Genomic DNA, 18,836 nt, shown 5'->3' on the forward strand with positions numbered 1-18,836 from the left:
GTGTGTGTGTGTGTGTGTGTGTGTACGTGTGCGTGCACTCGAGTTCGAGCATGCTTATCTCCTGGCATCATCCCTATTCTTATCAACCGACATTTAGAGGAAAATGAAATTTCAAGGAAGCAACTCCAGGGCTCTAAGGATCTCTAAGCCTGGCAGTTCCTGGTCCAACAGAGACAAAATGCTCATCGCATAAACTGTGACTGTGACATCAGCATGCTTAGGAAAGAAACTTCTATAAGAAGCTGACTACAGTGTGGCAAAGACAAGTCAGTCACTTCAAAGCAGATGGATGGGAAGAGAGAGGTGGGGAGAACCAGTTGACTTCAACTACGCTACTTCCCAAGCTTTCTGGAAGCCAACCTTTTATAATTGCCTTCGGTCCCTTCAGCACAGTCTGTTGAATATATTCAGTGGGGGAAAAAGAGCTAAATAAAACTTTGATGCAAGCTTGACTTTTGGTTACCACTAAAAATTGCTGAGAGCTAAGGCTTGTGAAAATTCAATGAAGAAGACTTTTATGGAAATTGTCTTGTTGATATTGCTAAGCACTGCTGAGAGCTAAGTTTTATAAATAAATTAAAGCAGACAATACCACTTTTGAGGGAAACTGCTGATCTCTCTAATAGTCCTTGTCTCTCTTAAACCACACATAACCAGTGTCGCACAGCCACCACAGCCTGGTCTCAGATATTTTTGTTATTGTCCCTACCTAAAGTTCTAAGAGGATTAAATTCTGACTAAGTTTCCTTTTTGCTTGGTTAGCTATTGGGGATACTATATTCTTCTTTATACAAAGCCTTTCATATACCCCAGGACTGATTTGACACAAAATAATAAAAAGTCAAGGAAATTGATAAAAATAACAACTGATTTTTTTTAACATCCTAGCAGACCATGCTGAAACAATAAATTTATGAAGAAGGAGGTCATCCATCCTCAAAGACATGGAGTATAAGGATGCAAGCGAGCATCTTGGGGTACAGAGATGACTTGGAGCTTAAGAGTAACCCACTGCTCTTGTACAGGACCTGGGTTCGGTTCTCAGCACCCACATCAGAAGGCTCACAACCACCTGGAACTCCAGCTCCAGGGGACCTGGTGCCCTCTGTCTTCCACGGGGAGCTATGCACTTAGTGGACAGGATCTCACACAGGCACATGTACACAACTGAAAAAATAAATAAATAAATGAGTGAATCTTTGAATCTTTCCAGAGCACGAGAACCTGAGGTGATTTCTTGCTGGGCCCTGGTATACGGACTCACTGGGAGTCTTTGATATACTTGTGTTCTATAGATGTTTCTCTTCCTTCATCAGGAGCACTAAAAAACAATTTTTGGGCCAACTAAGTTAATGTGTTAATGAATTATATCCTGGACTTTGGGGTGAAGAAGGAAGAAGGTAGAGAAACAGCTGTAAAGACGCTGGGCACCTGAATGATACGTGACTACAGACTCTGCCACAATGTTTGCATATTGACCTCTGTACCATTTTTCTGTGGCTATAAAAAGATGTCCACCTTGGGGCTGGAGAGATGGCTCAGTGCTTAAGAGCACGTGTTGCTCTTGCAGAGGACCCAACTTCAATACCCAACACCCACAAGGTGATTCACAGCCACTTTTAACTCCAGTTCCAGGGGATCTGACACCATCTTCTGACCTCCTCAGGCACCACGCACACACATGGTACACATACCCACATGCACACAAAACACTCACTAAAATAAAATAAAATAAACCCTTGGGGTGATCCATACCTGAATTTCTGATGGTTCTGAACCATCTATCACCTGCCTGGATTGGGTTGTTAGTTTGACTTTTACTTTAATCACAGGACATTGGTTTCCTGCCTTTGCAAAAAAAATAAAAATAAAAATAAAATAAAATAAACCCTTTTTAAAAGGCCTCTGCATCCTAAGGAAAAGGGGTAAATGTTATCCAATGAAGATAATTAATTTAGCAAATTAAGATAGTGTCAGTCCTATGACTTCTGACCTAATATCTTGTCATTTTCAAATAATTAAGGAGGCAGAAAATCAGGTATCAAGGAGAAGACAACAAACAAAACTCAAAAATGGAAGAACAGACAGAAGAAAGGGAAGTAAAATAGAAACGAGAAGTTGGTATAACTCCACTTTATTTCAGAAACAGAGAGGCTCAAATGCCAATAAGAAAAGTGAGTTTTCATGTAATGATTCAGCTAATTCTGTTTGCTACCAAATATTAGTAATCTCTTTCTATATATAAAATTTACATTAAGCTTTATCAGAAATATGTATTATGTATAGGGAAGAACTAATGGTTGCATTCATGATTTAAGTCATGCCTTTCAGTGTTTGCTGCAACCCTGGGATGAGGGGGCTCTGACATCTACAGCAATAACTCTACAGCGTGATGCAAATGCTTCCGGAGCCTCTGCAGTAAGAATGAATTATTATCCCATGTTGCCACACCAACTTCCCAGCATGCAATGAGGTGCTACGAGATGCAAACTTTTGGGAAGGGACTAGAAGGCCTGTATGCCTGAGGCATCCACCTGCTGATGAACTAACCTACAAGGAAGAAGCATTCATCTTGATGGCTCTTATCCCTGTGATGCTAAGAGCTTCTAGCTTTCCAAGCCTAGCTAAAGAAAAGAACCCTCGTATGACCCAGGATGCCTTCTAGAATATAAAAGATTTCCAAGATGTTCAACAGTCTGTGATGTCAGAACTATGACTAATTGCTTTCATTTCCTGTCAGGGGATCTCAGTGAAAGACCGAATCAAGCATCTGGGGGTCATGGATAATCCCACTCTACTTGCTTCCTGAGTAAAGGTTTCCCCAGCTCATCTGCAATTCACTTAACTATGTAGCACATCACATGTGCAAAAACCCTCAGCAGTAAACAGATGGGTGAGCCATGATCCCTGTCCCCAGCTCTCAGGAAGCTGAAAGAGAGACAGACAGACAGACAGACAGACAGAAAGAAAGAAAGAAAGAAAGAAAGACAGAGAGAGAAAGAAAAAGAGAGAGAGAAAGAAAAAGAGAGAGAGAAAGAAAAAGAGAGAGAGAGAAAGAAAGAAAGAAAGAAAGAAAGAAAGAAAGAAAGAAAGAAAGAAAGAAAGAAAGAAAGAAAGAAAACAAAACCTTTCTTTTTCATTATCCCAATACCTCGAGCACCACATATCACACTAGAAACGTACAAGAATGAGAATCTGAACTTGGTTAGCCTCACTCACTAGACACCAATTGGTTGAGCTACAGTTTTTAGGACTCAGTTCTGAAACTGTGTAGGGTCAACAGGAAAGGAAAAACACCTTGACCCTGACTTGACTCCAAGCCCAAGACCAGGGCCAAGAAATAGAAACCCACCAATCCCCAAACAGGAAAACGCAACAATCCAATCCCAGCGCTTGCCCAAGCTCCGACATTTAAATCCCACCAATCCTCACCCTGGAAATCGCCAACCTGGAAATCTCATCCCCAAGAAATCCTGTATAATAAGCCCTGCCTTTTGCTCAGTTCCCTGTCGCTTCTCCCCCACCAGAGGCAGCTCCCCTCCTGGGTTTTTCCCTCCCAATAAATCTCTGACGCGAGCTTTGCCATGGAGACCGGCTTTGTGGGATTCCTTGGCTCGAGCCTGTAAGGATATTCTCTGAGCAGAGCTCTAACACTTTTGCCCGAGACGAGCTTTTACTGAGGAAACCTCCCCCTGCCAGAGCAGAACTTTCACTGGGGAAACCCTTCCCCTGCAGAGCAGAGCCCTCACCGGAGAAACCACCCTCTCCTTCTCAAGCTGTTAACCCTTGCATTGAGATGCCGGCCCCCCCGCAGCGGCCTGAAGCAGAGCTTTGGTAAGGAACCACTTCTTTAGGGAAAGCCCCAAAGGATGTCCCTTCAGTGCTGCAACATGCACCCACTGTCGGAGCTCATACACGCTGATAAAGGGTTCAGCCCTGCAAACGTTAGAGATAATGCTTACAGAGTGGGTCCCTAGGTTAATAGGAACTGACTTCATTCCAAACCACAACTTCCCACAACCTCTTCTTGAAGTTTGAGAATTTTCTAGAATTTACCAGGCAACCCTAGTACTACTGACTTACAACAAATGAACCACCCAAGGAAAGTAATAGATACGTAGGTGTGAGCTAGGGGTGCCAACCCCAGAGCCCCTGTCGCCATGGAACCCGGTGATATGACACCATCCACCTGGCACAAGAGCCTGTTCTTGTCTATCACTCTGGGAGAGTCTGAGCCTTTCATTTCAGATCTGTGCTGCTGTCAAAATGGAGATGAAAATAAAGTTAAGCATATAAAAAGATTCAATCTACATAAGATAATTTTAAACTTCATATACAAACTGAAAGTGTTATTTTAGAACATCCAATTAGAGGCAGACAGGACCAAAAAAAGTCCTGTTCAGTGTGAATTTTTTTAATACAAAAAAAAAATTTTCACAACAGTTGTAACTGAAAATAATAAAATACACTCAAATTAAATTTTATCTGTATTACAGGTTATAACAGTTCGTTCTCTCTCTCTCCTCTACTCTACTCTACTCTAATTTTTCCCGGAGTAACAAGATGGTTTCAAAGATAGGCTTTGAAGAAACAGCCCTGCAATTTCTTGTAAGTATATGCAACTTCTAGCATGGCACACTTTATGCAAGGCCTTTTATCTTTCTTTGCCTTGCTTCCTCATTCTGAAATGAAAGCAAAGAAGCCTGTGTGTGTAAAGGACTTAGCACTGTGTCTGGCACGTAGACGGTGTTTCAAAAGTTATAACCAGTGTGCCTGAGAATGCTAAGCTAAGAAAGGCCTGCTTATGCACAGGCTGGACCTAGGCCCCCTACATATAGGTAACAGATGTGCAGGTTGGTCTTCATGTGGGTCCCCTAACAATTGGAGGGGGGCTGTCTCTGACTCTGGTGCCTGCCTTTGGATCCCTTTCCCCGAGCTCAGCCACCTTGTCTGGTCTCAGTGGGAGAGGAGGCACTTAGTCCTGATGTGACTTGATATGCCAGAGTGGGTTGGTACCCAGGGTTGGGAGGCTACCCTTCTCTGAGAAGAGGAAGGCAGAATGGGGGAAGAGGTTGGGAGGTGGGACTGGGAGGAGAGGAGGGAGGGGATACCTGGCTTGTCACACTGGCCCCTCTGACTTTATAGACTGTGCTGCATCAGATAGTACTGCAGCCAGCAAACCAGCTGCTGTCCAACTAAAGTCTCCTGCTTTCTTAGTAATAATTGTTGCAAAATTCACATAGTACTGGGTTTCTTTTACTAAACAGCTCAACGTTTTTCTTTTTTTATCTATGTTTGGTTTTTATTAACTTCTTTTTTTCTTTTTTTATTAGATATTTTCTTCATTTACATTTCAAATGCTATCCCAAAAGTGCCCTATACCCTCCCCCTGTCCTGCTCCTCAACCCACCCACTCCTGCTTCCTGGCCCTGGCATTCCCCTGTACTGGAACATATAATCTTGGCAAGACCAAGGGCTTCTCATCCCATTGATGGCCGACTAGGCCACCTTCTGCTACATATGCAGCTAGAGACACAATTCTGGGGGTACTGGTTAGTTCATATTGTTGTTCCTCCTATAGGGTTGCAGACCCCTTCAGCTCCTTGGGTACTTTCTCTAGCTCCTGCATTGGGGGCCCTGTGTTCAATCCAATAGATGATTGTTAGCATCCACTTCTGTATTTGCCAGGCTCTGGCATAGCCTCACAAGAGAGAGCAATATCAGGGTCCTATCAGCAAAATCTTGTTGGCATATGCAATAGTGTCTGTGTTTGGTGGTTGTATATGGGATGGAGCCCCGGGTGGGGCAGTCTCTGGATGGTCCTTCCTTCCGTCTCAGCTCCAAACTTTGTCTCTGTAACTCCTTCCATGGGTATTTTGTTCCCCATTCTAAGAAGGAATGAAGTATCCACACTTTAGTCTTTACCACTATTCAGCAGGATTTATTGTTGGTTGTTGTTGTTGTTTTTGTTATTGTCATTGGGTTTGGGGGGTTTTGTTTGTTTATTTGCTTTTTCAACAAACTCCAGTCTTGTGCTTCCCTGACTTCTGTCCCCGTATTGAATGGAGCCTCCCCAGGAAATCAAGGGGCCTATCTCATCAGGCATTTAGCTCCCTAAGTAGAAAGCAGCACCACATACCATGGTCTGTGTTATTGTAAGATTGGGTAACATAAGCTGTCAAGATCTCTGTTTCCTCAGTTCCCTGGAACATGCACAAACGTGAACAAACTAGCCACTGGAAGAGAGGAGACGCAAACTGAAGAAACGAATGGCCCGAGAGTTTTCCAATGTGAGACTTAACTGGATAGTTTAACTGGGTTTCTGAAGATCTATCTAAAATAAACTTTCTCAGTACACTTTGAAAAGCACACAGAGTGGATTAGCAAGAAACAGTTTCAGGACAGGCTTTGGCCATCATGTCGCAGGAGCTGGGTACAGAGACTAAAGGGTTGCCATTAAAAGCATTCAATGGCCATGAGGGAACTAAGAATGGAGACTACTAAAGCAAGAGGCAGCCTCTTCACTGTCCATTAGTTTTGGTGTTTTGTTTTGTTTTGCTTTGCTTTGTTTTGTTTTGAAAACAAATGAACTACAGACAATTTAAACCTCTCAAATGGTTCCAGTGGTTTTCAGCCCAATTCTAGAATCTTACTTTCTAACTCAACATTCTCATGGGCTTCCAACCTCACTGGACTTGTTGAGTTGTGATTCTAAGAATAGGGAGACAGAAAGAAGAAGACTCATCCCAGCAAACAGGAAATGAACACACACCCACAAACAGGGAAGTAACTCCAGTATGAAGGGCTTCTTGGATTTTCTAGATAATAGGCAGAGAGGAGTCATTTGAAAACCTGCCCAGTATTGTTAGAAGTACAGATAGTTAAAGAATTTTGATTCTTATCTTTAAATTATAATTCAATATAGCAAGTATTTGTTGTCTTAGGTGTGTGGATCTAATCAATCTCTTGGTACATTCTAAGCACACACTCTACCGCCTGACTACAGCATCCCTACCCCTGGTGACTATTTCACCTCTTACTGTGAGAGGCAACAAACCTGTGATCAGCTGAAGAAGCAAGTCACTAATGAACAACAAGCCACCCACGACAGCAGAAAGCATGAACAATCCAAACACCACCCCACACATTAGAGGAGTGGAGCGTCAGGAAAGGAACTTGGCTACTGGCTGGGGTCATGGGGCCAGTGAGTGACAGCCAGAAAAAACAAGGGCAGTGAATAAGGGTTTGAAGAGGGAGTTCTATGTGTTGGACAACCACATCATTCCACTCTTTCCGGTTCTTACAACCAGTGAAGCTGCTTCACATTCAGAGAGTGGACTGGGATCTGAAATACGAGGGGCTCTCCTGTCTTTTCTCTGCTTAAACAATCAGGACACTTTGAACTTTGCACAGTTGGCCTTACACACCTATAGGTTCTGAGTCCATAGAATCAACCAACCCTGGAAAATACATGGAGGGAAACTGCATCTTTTTGAACGTATACAGTCTTTTCTTGTATGATTTCCTAAGCAGTGTAGAATGAGTAGTTTTATAGCATCAATATTGTATCTGATATTATAAGCAATATACAGGTAAGTTAAAATACACAAGAGGTTGTATACAGGTTACATGCAAATATTTCACTCTTTTATATAATAGATTTTAGCATCTGAGGTGGTGGTGAAAGGAGCCAGCCCTCTCACAGATATCAAGGGCCAATCGCATACTAAGGATCTTCAGAGTGAGTTGGCCAGTATGCTACATTTTCTCTTTATGTGTATGGTGTTTTGCCTGTATGTGTATCTGCGCACCTCACACGTGCTGCTCCCGAAGAACGGCATCAGAATCCTTGTAACTGTAGTTGCAGCTGGCTGTGAGCATCCATGCAGATGCAGAGAATCAAACACGGGTTCTCTGAAAGACCAGCCAGTGCTTTTAGCCTCTGAGCCATCTCTCTGCCCTCACTGAGTTGTATTGTAATGGCATCACCCCATATTTAAGTTGACAGTTTAGGCTTCTACATGTTTGGGGTTGGTACCTTTACTAACTGTTACCACCTTTTACCACTTCTGTTGTCATATGTCTATTTTCCTGGATTTACTATGGTAAATTTTAGTTATAACAAATCATTGCCATAAAATACAAAAACTTACCAATCTCTCCCTCCAAATATGTTTGCAATTTTTAAATAATCTTTACTTCTGGAAACAATTCTTATCTGAAACTCTTTGGGGTTTGTGAACTTCTCAGATAATATGAGAATATAGGAGGCATATCATATTATACGACAGTTCTCAATAGGCACCTATCATAACTAGTCATGTTACACATACATATGTATTGAACATGGGTAGAATGAAGGGTGAGCTTGGTCTTCTTTCAACCTTAGTTTTACAATTAAAAGTGTCGAAGCTTTGATTTTCAGCATTTGCAGGGGTTTACAGTTAAGGGAATATGGTCCTATGGTGAGTGAACCTGAGATCGCGCTGGTCATAGCGTTACGCCACAGGAGAAGGAAGACTGGTTCAGGAGAAACAATGCCACTCTGCATAAATCACTGGAACGAAAACACGGAAGAAGAAAACAACCACAAAACAAGTAAACCAGCCGCTGATAAAAATACCCTAGGAACAGTCACAATTCAGTCCAAGCACCAGGGCCACCAGGCATTCACCCTGCCCACACTTGCTCTAGCACATTGTCACCCTGCCCACACTTGCTCTAGCACATTGTCAAGGGAAATTCAGCTCCTAGCCATTCTCTACAACCTAAAATTATTTCTGACAGAAAAGACTATGGCGGTAATAGAAAATATCATGTCCACCATGGCAAGGTTTTATGTTGGGCCAGACAGAGATAGCCACTCACTCACATTCCTTGTGGGAAGCCAGACGCTGTCTAACCAACACTGTCTTGCCCACTGTACCTCAACATCCCACAGCAGATGCTCAGTAGACACATGGTTCTTTAGTCTCCCTAACCCCATCAAAACCACCACACTAGATGCTTGGCATCGAGAGCTGAAGGATTCCCCTTCAGTAGATCGACTTCAATAAATGGTTCACCAAATAATTAATCAGCTGCGGGTGGTGAGGAAATGTTCACACAAAGGAGCTTGGGCTTTGATGCATAATAATATGGCGGTTTGTGGGGGAAAGCCAAGTGCTTAATGTGCCTAATAAATTCTATAAGGACCTATAAAATACAGGAATGGATTTTCTCTGACAGATTAATTCATTCGGAGGCTGCCACCAAATGGATGGCTACCTATCTTAAACTATAATGACAGACTCGTGCTGCGTTCTATCACATGCTAAATCTCAGCTCCCAAGTCTCAATGACAGCAAATTGTAGCCTCAAGTTCATTAACTCAACAGAGAGCAACAGTGTCAACGCTGAAAACAACAGAGTAGACTGCGATTGTCTCCTACCTCCGCTCGACCCTCATAGTAGCTCAACACGGACTTTGTAAGTACAAAAAGTCTCTCTTTGTAGTTTAAGGGTGATGTCTTCTTTTTCTGCTGGGACCTTTTAATAAGAATCTCTTCTAGGATAGTGTTAAAATTCATCTCGGTCTTCTGGTTGCTCTTTCTCCTGCCATTGACGATCTCCAGATTCTACGGTAAGAAAATAAACAGTGAGGATGTGGTGTTAATTTCCTAATTCATAATGTCCTATTTCCTAATGTAGATTGTTCAAGGCAAAGAGCTCTTCTCTAACTTCAGCCTCCATCCTGCCCTGCCATTTCCTAGGAAAATCTAATCAAGATTGATGATGATGATGATGATAATGATGATGACGATGGCCATGATAACAATGGTGATACATGCCTGCCTCTGTCTCTCCCAGTATCCCTTAGCTCTCTAGTACTTTCTGCTATTTGACTCCAGAGAACAAACACTTCAGATGGCAAAGTGTATTCCATTGCCTGTGTTGTTGATTTAGACCTCAAGATCTTGGTATGCAAAACAGCATAATTGATTTAAACGATGAATGAACATGGTAGTGGATACAATTCACTCATCTGTAACTCAGTGAAGATGTCATCTTGATCTGGTATCGTCGTGGTGCCACAGGGAAGCTGTTGCTAGTCCCCTGATAAATACACCATCATGATCCATAGATGTTATCCAGACCACAAGAGAAAAGAAGCCCACCTTGTCAGAGCTAGTCCTCCTCAGGACAAGGTGCCTGGATACAAAGACCCTCAATCCTGTACCTGTACCTTGTTTACATTTTAAAATGTAAACAAGAGCTGGAAAAGTGGCTTATTGGATAGAGGTGCTTGCCACCAAATCTGATGACTCCAGTTCAATCCCCAGAAACCCCCAGAATGGAAAGTGGGAAAACAAGTCCTGAAATGTGTCTTTCTGATCACTACGGTATAGAAAAGGAAAGAAGGGAAGGACGAGAAGGGAGGATGGGAGAGGAAGGAGAGAGAGAGAGAGAGAGAGAGAGAGAGAAGTAAAATTCAACTATATTTCTCAACCACTTGAAAACCCAAAGGTACTCAGAAGAGGCCTGCAGACTCTTCTCTGAGGCAAGCTGACTTAACGGTAGCTTTCTTTCCCTTGCCTGTTCCCTGCCCTTTCAAAAAGCAATTACAATCAAACCACAGAGATAAAAGGAGTCTCTTGAAGCACATTTAGCACAATTTAATAATGTAACCTGCGACTGGACCCTGAGCTACTAAAAAATTCCACTATGCTTCTTTCCAATCTTGTGACTTCGTGTTCTTCTCTTTTCTGACGACCATCAACCACTCGGGCTCCTCTGGTTTTTATGAGGGTCTATTTAACAGCATAACCTCCAAATATCCACCCCTTGATTTAGAAGGTGTGTTGGGTGTACAAGGTCAGTGTGAGGTTTAAATGAGATGTAGATAATTAACTTAATGTGAATGTGGTATCCAAGCATCTGTTACAGTTACATGACTTCCTCTGTCATTTCCCTAGTTCGCAGCATCCTGAGCTCATAGCTGGACAATGGCAGCACCTTCCCGACTGCTCTCCCATTACCCACACTCTTGCCCCACTGAACTCTACCTACCACCTACCCCTTCTGCCCGTTGACTCAGCCTTCAAAGTTCCATCTGCTCATTTCATTCTTCGGACATCCTCAGTGTCCTCAGTGTCGTCTGACACCTGCAGGATAAAGCCAAAACTTAGTCTGACCCTGGAGATGCTCACAATCCAGTTGCAATCGGACATCCAATAGCTACCCCCAACTCTCCCCCAGTCAGTCCAAACATTGCTCAAAATAGCCCCTGGACGTGCAGGGCCACCCCTCCTCAAGGTATTCAGCCTCTGGTCTCCGCAACTCTCCCCAATCCTCTCTCTCCATCTATGAAAATTCCATCAACTCAGAACTCCCCTCCTTGAAACAACCCTTCCTCATGTCTCTAACTAATGAAAATCTGCCAATACCTGGGCTCATAATCTCTCTCGTTCATCACCAAGCTCGTCAAATCCTTCCATGTCTAACAATTAATGGACACAGCATAACTTCTCACCTAGCTGTTGATCTACCAAGGTGTACATTAGAATCACCCAAACAATGCTTTAAAATACAGGTAGGTATCTAGGCTCTGCTCCCATTTTTCTTTAATATTTTCTAGGTTTGCAGCGGGGCCTGGACATCCTAACTCTACAGGTAGGTGGAACTGTGTCCCACTCTCCTAAAGAAGAACCTGAAGCCTTGTGCCTCTTCCTACCACCCAGCTGCTTGATAAACATTTGCAACCTGGACCCATTAATCCACGTGGATCATAAATGAGCAATCAAAGAAAGTTTATTCTCTTTGCATCTAAGTTGGTCCTCTTACTATATTACAATTTTGGCCTGTGCATTTTGGTGTATAGTAGTAAACCACAACCCTCAGGAGGCTAAGGAAAAGGGATCATAAGACTCAAACCAAACCTGGGCTACATAACAAGATCCTGTCTCAAAAATAGATAGGTAGGTAGGTAGATAGATAGATGATAGATTGATAGATAGATAGATGATAGACAGATAGATATAGATAATAGATAGATAGATAGAGATGATGATGATAGATAGATGATAGATAGATAGACAGATACAGATGATAGATGATAGATATGATAGATACGATAGATATAGATAGATAGATAAATATAGACTATAGATAGATATAGATGATGATGATAGATAGATAGATAGATAGTAGACAAATATAGATGATAGATGATAGATAGATAGATAGATAGATAGATAGATAGATAGATATGATAGATAGACAGACAGGCAGGTAGACAGACAGACAGATATAGATGATAGATAGATAGATGATAGACAGACAGATAGATATAGATGATAGATAGATATACAGACAGATAGATGATAGATAGATAGATAGATAGATAGATATAGATGATAGATAGACAGACAGATAGATGATAGATGGATAGATAGATGATAGATAGATAGATAGATAGATAGATAGATGATAGATAGATATAGATGATAGGTAGATAGACAGACAGATAGATGATAGATAGATAGATAGATTATAGATAGATATAGATGATAGATAGATAGACAGATAGATGATAGATAGATAGATAGATAGATAGATAGATAGATAGATAGACTCTATATTGTTTTCCTGAGAAACTATTGGTATGCAAACTCTACTTCCTTAGAAATCTTTATAAAAAGACATTTTCAGGAAGGAAAGAAAATGGCTACTTAGGAAAGGTTACCAGGAGCAAAGCAGGCTAGGCTCTAGACACACGTGTATAGAACACGTAGTTCTCATCCAGGAAGCAGCTCCAGTGTTGCCTCACAGTACACAAACTGGAAAGCACTGGCTACAGCATGTCCTAACTGCAGTTCTGAAAGCAAAAATTGGACACCAAAGATAAGAAAAATGTCTGTTTAATGACTTCAGGGTGAGGAGGAATCGTCCGATCTGATTTACTGAGAGACTAATAGTCTTATACAGGCCATACCATCTGAGCTGGAAGGGATCTTCCACATCATCTCCTTTGCCTCACAAATTAAAAATCTAAGGCTAGGTTAAACATCATTAAAGCATCTTGCCCAAAGTAATGTAGATCAAGACCAGAAAAAAAAACATTCCCTCCTAGTTCCAAATGAAGAGTTCTTCCCAGATAAATACACTTTCTTGTTATAATTCATTGGTCAATGGAAAATTCTAGCCAGCGAAAGCCTTTGTCCCTCAAAGGGTTTAACGGAAGTACACTTCTTCTCTTAGAAAAGTTCAGCTAAAGATGAAGGGCTGAATAAACACCCACTTCCTTCCTGGACGTCCATCAAAAAATAACTATTTTATTTACTTGTTATTAAGAAATTAACTCGCCGGGCGTGGTGGTGCATGCCTTTAATCCCAGCACTTGGGAGGCAGAGAGAGGCGAATTTCTGAGGTCGAGGCCAGCCTGGTCTACAGAGTGAGTTCCAGGACAGCCAGGGGAACACAGAGAAACCCTGTCTCGAAAAATTTTTAAAAAAGAAAAGAAAAGAGAAAGAAATTAACATGATGAGGGACTGAAGAGAGGGCTCAGGAGTTAAGAGCATGCACTATTCTTGAAGATGACCCAGGTTTGGTTCCAAGAACCCACATTGTGGTTCCATGGAACCCATGGGCACCTGCACACACATGCACATACCCCACAACACACACACATCATTTAAAATAATAATAAAATGTTTAGAAATAAATACAAATTTTAAAAAGTAGAAAACAGAAAAGTAAAAGATTTAAAAGATGTTTGGAAACCAGAAGACAAATACATGCTAGGTCTGACAGAGGCAGGAAACAGACACTTAGAAAACAACCATTTTATACCATAAAACTTCTAGATAGAATAAGAATTAAGTCACCAAATCTAGGAGCCCTAGGGCCCTAGGAGTGGTAGTAAAGAAGAATTTGAAGCTAAAATATGGGTGTGTGTGTGTGTGTGTGTGTGTATGCATACATGGGTGTGGATGCATATATAGGCCAGAGATTAATATCTGTCATCTTTCTCATTTGATCTCCATCTTAGTTTTAAGTTAGTGTCTCTCACAGAACCTGGACTCACAAGTCAACAAGCTTTGGAGACCTGTTTCTGTGTCCCCGGCACTGGATTGCAGGCGTGTCCTGTTTCTGTGTCCCTAGCACTGGATTGCAGGCATGTCCTGCTGTACCTTTTCTATGGATGCCTGTAAATGAGACTTCGCCCCCTCATACTTGCACGGCAAGGACTTTACCAACTGAACTCTCTTCCAAACTCTTTAAAGGAAGGAATTAGCGTTCCAGAGGAAAGGAGTGAAACAGGGTGTAGTGGGAATTTTGATTTCTTTTAAAAACACACAAATATTGCAAGAATATGTTTTTGTTTTAATCCCAGGACTGGAATAGGGGGTTGCTTCAGATCGTCACAGCAGCTGACTGTGATTTGCTTCGTGAGGACATGTGATTTTGCCAGCTGCAGACAATTTCTGCCATTGTGTGATATTTGGAATTCTGGGTACTTTTCAGGGGGTATAGAAATGCTAGGCCCCTGAGAGTGGGTTGTTGGTGTTGGTTGGTTGCTGTCGGTCACAGTTTGTTAAGTAGTTGTTCACAAAAAAGAAGAAGAAATTACATATCCTGATGGTGAAAATCAAGCTTGTCCCAAGCTTGTTCCCTTTCCTTTCTATCTTTTTTTCTCTCCTATCTAGTGCTAGGGGGCTGAAAGGAAGGAAAAAGGATGGAGAACAGAGGGAGAAAGAAGAACCCACAAAGTAGTGAAAGATCAACTACAACAGAATCTCACTATGCAACTCTGGTTGGCCTAAAACCCTCTATGTAAATCATCCAGGCCTCAAACATGAAAGGCATTGCACCACCATGCCCAGCTCCAAGGTAATTTTTTGCAGGTCTATTTAAAAAAAAAATAATACCCCCTTTTCTGTGTCATAAAGTCTACTCTCTATGCTTGGTAAAACTAAAGTTCTATTTGTTTGCTTTTTGTTGCTGATGTTGTTTCATTAAACTTAAGACAGGATCTATCCCAGGGAAAAAATGAAGAGCTGAGGCAGAGGTACCACCCTGCAAAGGGAGCTGATGTGAAAGGGCACACGTAAGTAAATGTGACCACTTGGCTCTCTCGTACCACATGATCCAGATCACTGGGTACAAAAAGACGCCAGAACGGCCCAACCCTAAACACAAAATGAAGGAAGGCTTAGGATCACCAAGGAATTCGAGGAAGGTCTTAATACCAAACACATATGGCACAAGGCTGTGACACGGGCAAAATAAACAATAAAGCACCCAAAGGAGGTGGGATGTGGGCACTGGAAATTAAGACAATAGAAATCAAAAACTCAGGAGAGTTAAAATGCAAGCTAAGGAAGTCTCCCATGAACTACAACAGAAAGTCAAACAAACAATGAATTGGGAAGAAAACACAATAGCATTAGAGGGCCCACCCAGAAGCCCAGGGACTGAAACTTGAGAGTTCAAGGGCAAAACCAAACAAACAATGGGGGAAAAAAGCAAAAAGTAGGCATGTTTTTTGTCAAAATAAAGGTTATATCCAGATTCAAACTATAACCAAGTCAAGGCACATCTTATGAAATTTCAAAATTATGGGAAGAGACAGAAGGTTCAAAAGGCTTAAAAGCTAATAATAATAGAAAAGATCAAAATTCTGAATGGCAGTCACCACAACAATCCTGGCAGCTCAGAAGCAGAGAGTTTCCCCCTAGAGGAAACTGAGACCTGAGAAAATGTAGGGAGAGCCACCAGAAGACAGTAGCCTGCTAACGTAAATCCTATTCTCAGCAGAATGTCAATACAGGCATAGGATCATAAATACAGCATTCATATGTGACCTATGAATATCTGAATAGTAGCCTCACATTCTCTGAAAGAAGTGAGACTGAGATAACCACCTTCCTGCTCCGGACAGGGAGCTGGTCTGAGATGTCCTCCAGTCTGGTACCAGGAAAGCCCAGATGGACTCTTAGCACCTGGAGCAAGCCAGAGACAGGCAGAAGAACCCTGCCTGAATCCCAGGCAGGAATGAGCCCAAAACAGATACTTTCACAAGGGGCAACTTGTGCCTGACAGGGAGCTAGCCTGAGAGATAACCACCAGTCTGGCACCTCACAGGCCTGGGGGGGTATAGGGGTGCCACACCATGCCTGAGATGACCCTTGCCTAATACTGTAATGCACGAGCGGGCATAATGACCCCAGACACTCAGAGACCCCAGGCACCACCTAAGAGGAACAAGTGAACAGTGAAGAAATGGAAGAGAAAGAGAAACAGAAAGATGAGGCCACAATGAAGAGCAGCAGAGCCAGAGATACAAGGGTAGTGGGGAAGAGCTTGATGTGAGTAGCTGGTGATGCCACATGGGACCGCGGTGGCATCCTAGCCTGTGCTGTTACCAGGGAGCCACGTCTGCGTTTGTGGCCCTATAGCAGCAGACATCCCTGGTCTGGTCTGCCACCTAGGGATGAGTTGATGTCTGAGGACTGTGCAGAACTGGCCCCACCCCTCACCTGGTCATCGTGGGAGAGCTGGTCTTGGGGGCATAAGAGCAAGAGAGCAGACCCCCACACCTAGCCAACTTCAATACTGGGGAGAGCAGGCCACACATTGCAGAAGTTGTGGGTAAGCTGACCCAAAGATACACACATGGAAGAACTGGCCCTACCACTCATCTCCCATGTGGTAGCATAGACAAGGGAGAGAGACCCTCCTCGCCCTCAATCCTCACCACCAGTGGCAGGCAGGAGACCTAGCCCAGGGATCATGAGAGCAGGAGAGCTGGCCCTGCCCCTCACCAGATAAAGCGCTCAGGAGAGTGGGCCCTGCTCCTCCCCTGGGCAGCATAGTAGAGCTGACACTGGTGGTGGGGGTGCAGGCAGGCTGGCCTGAGGGAGGGAGTGAGGAACAGTTGGCTCCACTATTTGTCTGCTGGGCAGTGACATGGGCATAAGAGAAATGCCCCCTCCTCCATCCCTTACTTCCTATAACAGGCAGGAGAGCTGGCCCCAAGATCATCAGGGCAGGAGAGCAGGCCCCGCCCCTCACCTGGGCAGCACAGTAGAGCTGGCCCTAGGAGTGGGGGTTGCAAGTGTGCTGGCCCAGAGGGTGTGAGCAGGAGAGCTGTCAGACTGACCTCTCAGGAGAAGATCCAGGGCTTTGAATTGGCCTACCCCAACATCTACCCATTGATGAGCAGGCCACAATCCATATCATCCTACAGATCCAAAACGATAAGATCTACAAGACACAGGGCAATAATGTGATATCCAAGAGGAATCCCAGTGAGGTTCCAGTATTCATAGTAGCAGAAGCCAGAGGCCTAGTCCCAGACCAACAAGTCATTGCAATGAACATTTGCAAGTAAAGAACTGTGGACAAAAGGGTACCCTGTGACACACTACAGCTTCCACAATGAGATTTTTTTTCCTCTCTGTTGGGGTGGGGAGAGATTGCAAGGGTGAAGGACAGGTACAGGAGAGGCGGAGATGAGTGGGACTGGGGTGCATGATGAAATTCACAAAGAAGCAATAAAAAGTCTTTTCAAAAAAGAAAAACAAAAAGGCAAAAGATTCCAATCTCCCATCATGATGAAGGGAAATTCCAAGATAAATGACAGGCAGCAGCAAGCCAAGTGGCCAACCTCTTCAAAATATCAAGTTAGAAGGTTCCTGGGAGGAATTCTTGTAGAAGATAAAAGTGAATACCTGGGGAAGCTTATGATAAATTAGCTAAGCATTACTGATATAAGAAATGAAAGTAATTAATTCCAAGGAAAATAAAAACCATACGGAAAAGTCATACAAAAGCAACCACATTCCATCCTGACCTGGCTATCTAAACAGAATCCATAATATAAAATAATATAAATAATAAGTAATAATCTTGCTATTATTATAAATGTTTGTGGAGGGCAGGAAGTGTTTTTCTGTGTGGGTGGGAGGGTAGGTTGTGCAAGAGAGCCACATTCTCTTCAGGAGTGACCAACGAGGCGGAAGAGGAAGTAAAATAGAACCTAAATTTGAAATATCAAGTGATACATGCAAGCGTGCTACTTAGAGATTATCAAGAGATAAAATGACATCAAGATTACACAGATAGGCTTGGCTTTTCTGTGAAAATGATAAATGGGGCAAAGTCTACTCTGCAAAACAGAATGAGAGCACCCTTGGAAATTGACAGAACAATGACCTTAGGACCATGAGACATGGAAGCCAATCAATAGATTTTTAAACTATGACCTGAGATCTTACTTGTTCTGATGAATTTTTTAGATAAGATTTAAAGCAAAGAGGACTCTTCCTCAGACTAAGATCTGTTTTCATGGAGAACTAGCCACCTTAGGGGTCTGCATGCTCGCACTCAGTCTGTGTGTTCATTATGTGGTGCTGTAGCACAAGTGACTCCATTTTGATTTTCTTAGTCTGGTCTGTGGGAGCCTAGAACAGAAACCCTGTCAAAATCACAGCTTCCCATGATTTTTGTTGTAAAAAGATACCAGTCCTAAAACGTTTGACAAAATAAAAATGATCATCTCTAACAGTCAGAAACTCTAGGAGAAAATGGAGTAACAAATGAGCAGGCTCTCTTCTTCCCTAAGCTATTAAAGCCAAAGGCAGATCATCTCAGTGTTGATGCCAAATGAATCTACAAAAACACCAAAATACAAACTGTGATATCCCTACCTATCAAATACTATGGAACCTAGATCAACACAAGGAAGGAAGCTGAAGACAGATTTCCCCAGAAACACTCATCCGTGTCCTGAAAGGTCGCCCCAGTGACCATCCAAAGGTACCTGTGTAATCCAGAAGGCTGGGCAGACCACA

At 42.7% G+C, this 18,836-nt stretch overlaps 1 protein-coding gene across 5 annotated transcripts in view; it reads right to left on the reverse strand.

Annotated features, from left to right (window-relative positions):
• Positions 1-18,836, reverse strand: part of Tec (tec protein tyrosine kinase) — a 108,461-nt gene that overhangs the window by 53,873 nt on the left and 35,752 nt on the right. For 4 of the 5 annotated variants that reach the window (XM_029477184.1, XM_029477186.1, XM_029477182.1 and 1 more), the window contains 2 exons: positions 11,057-11,144; positions 9,432-9,617 (listed from right to left, as the gene is read on the reverse strand). In XM_029477184.1, the coding sequence (XP_029333044.1) occupies positions 9,432-9,569 (138 nt within the window). In that variant the 5' untranslated portion in view covers positions 9,570-9,617; positions 11,057-11,144. The remainder of the gene's footprint in view (positions 1-9,431; positions 9,618-11,056; positions 11,145-18,836) is intronic. The other variant, XM_029477185.1, reaches the window with a different exon arrangement.

The sequence above is a fragment of the Mus caroli genome, chromosome 5 (genome assembly GCF_900094665.2).
Source record: "Mus caroli chromosome 5, CAROLI_EIJ_v1.1, whole genome shotgun sequence".
NCBI lineage: Eukaryota > Metazoa > Chordata > Mammalia > Rodentia > Muridae > Mus > Mus caroli.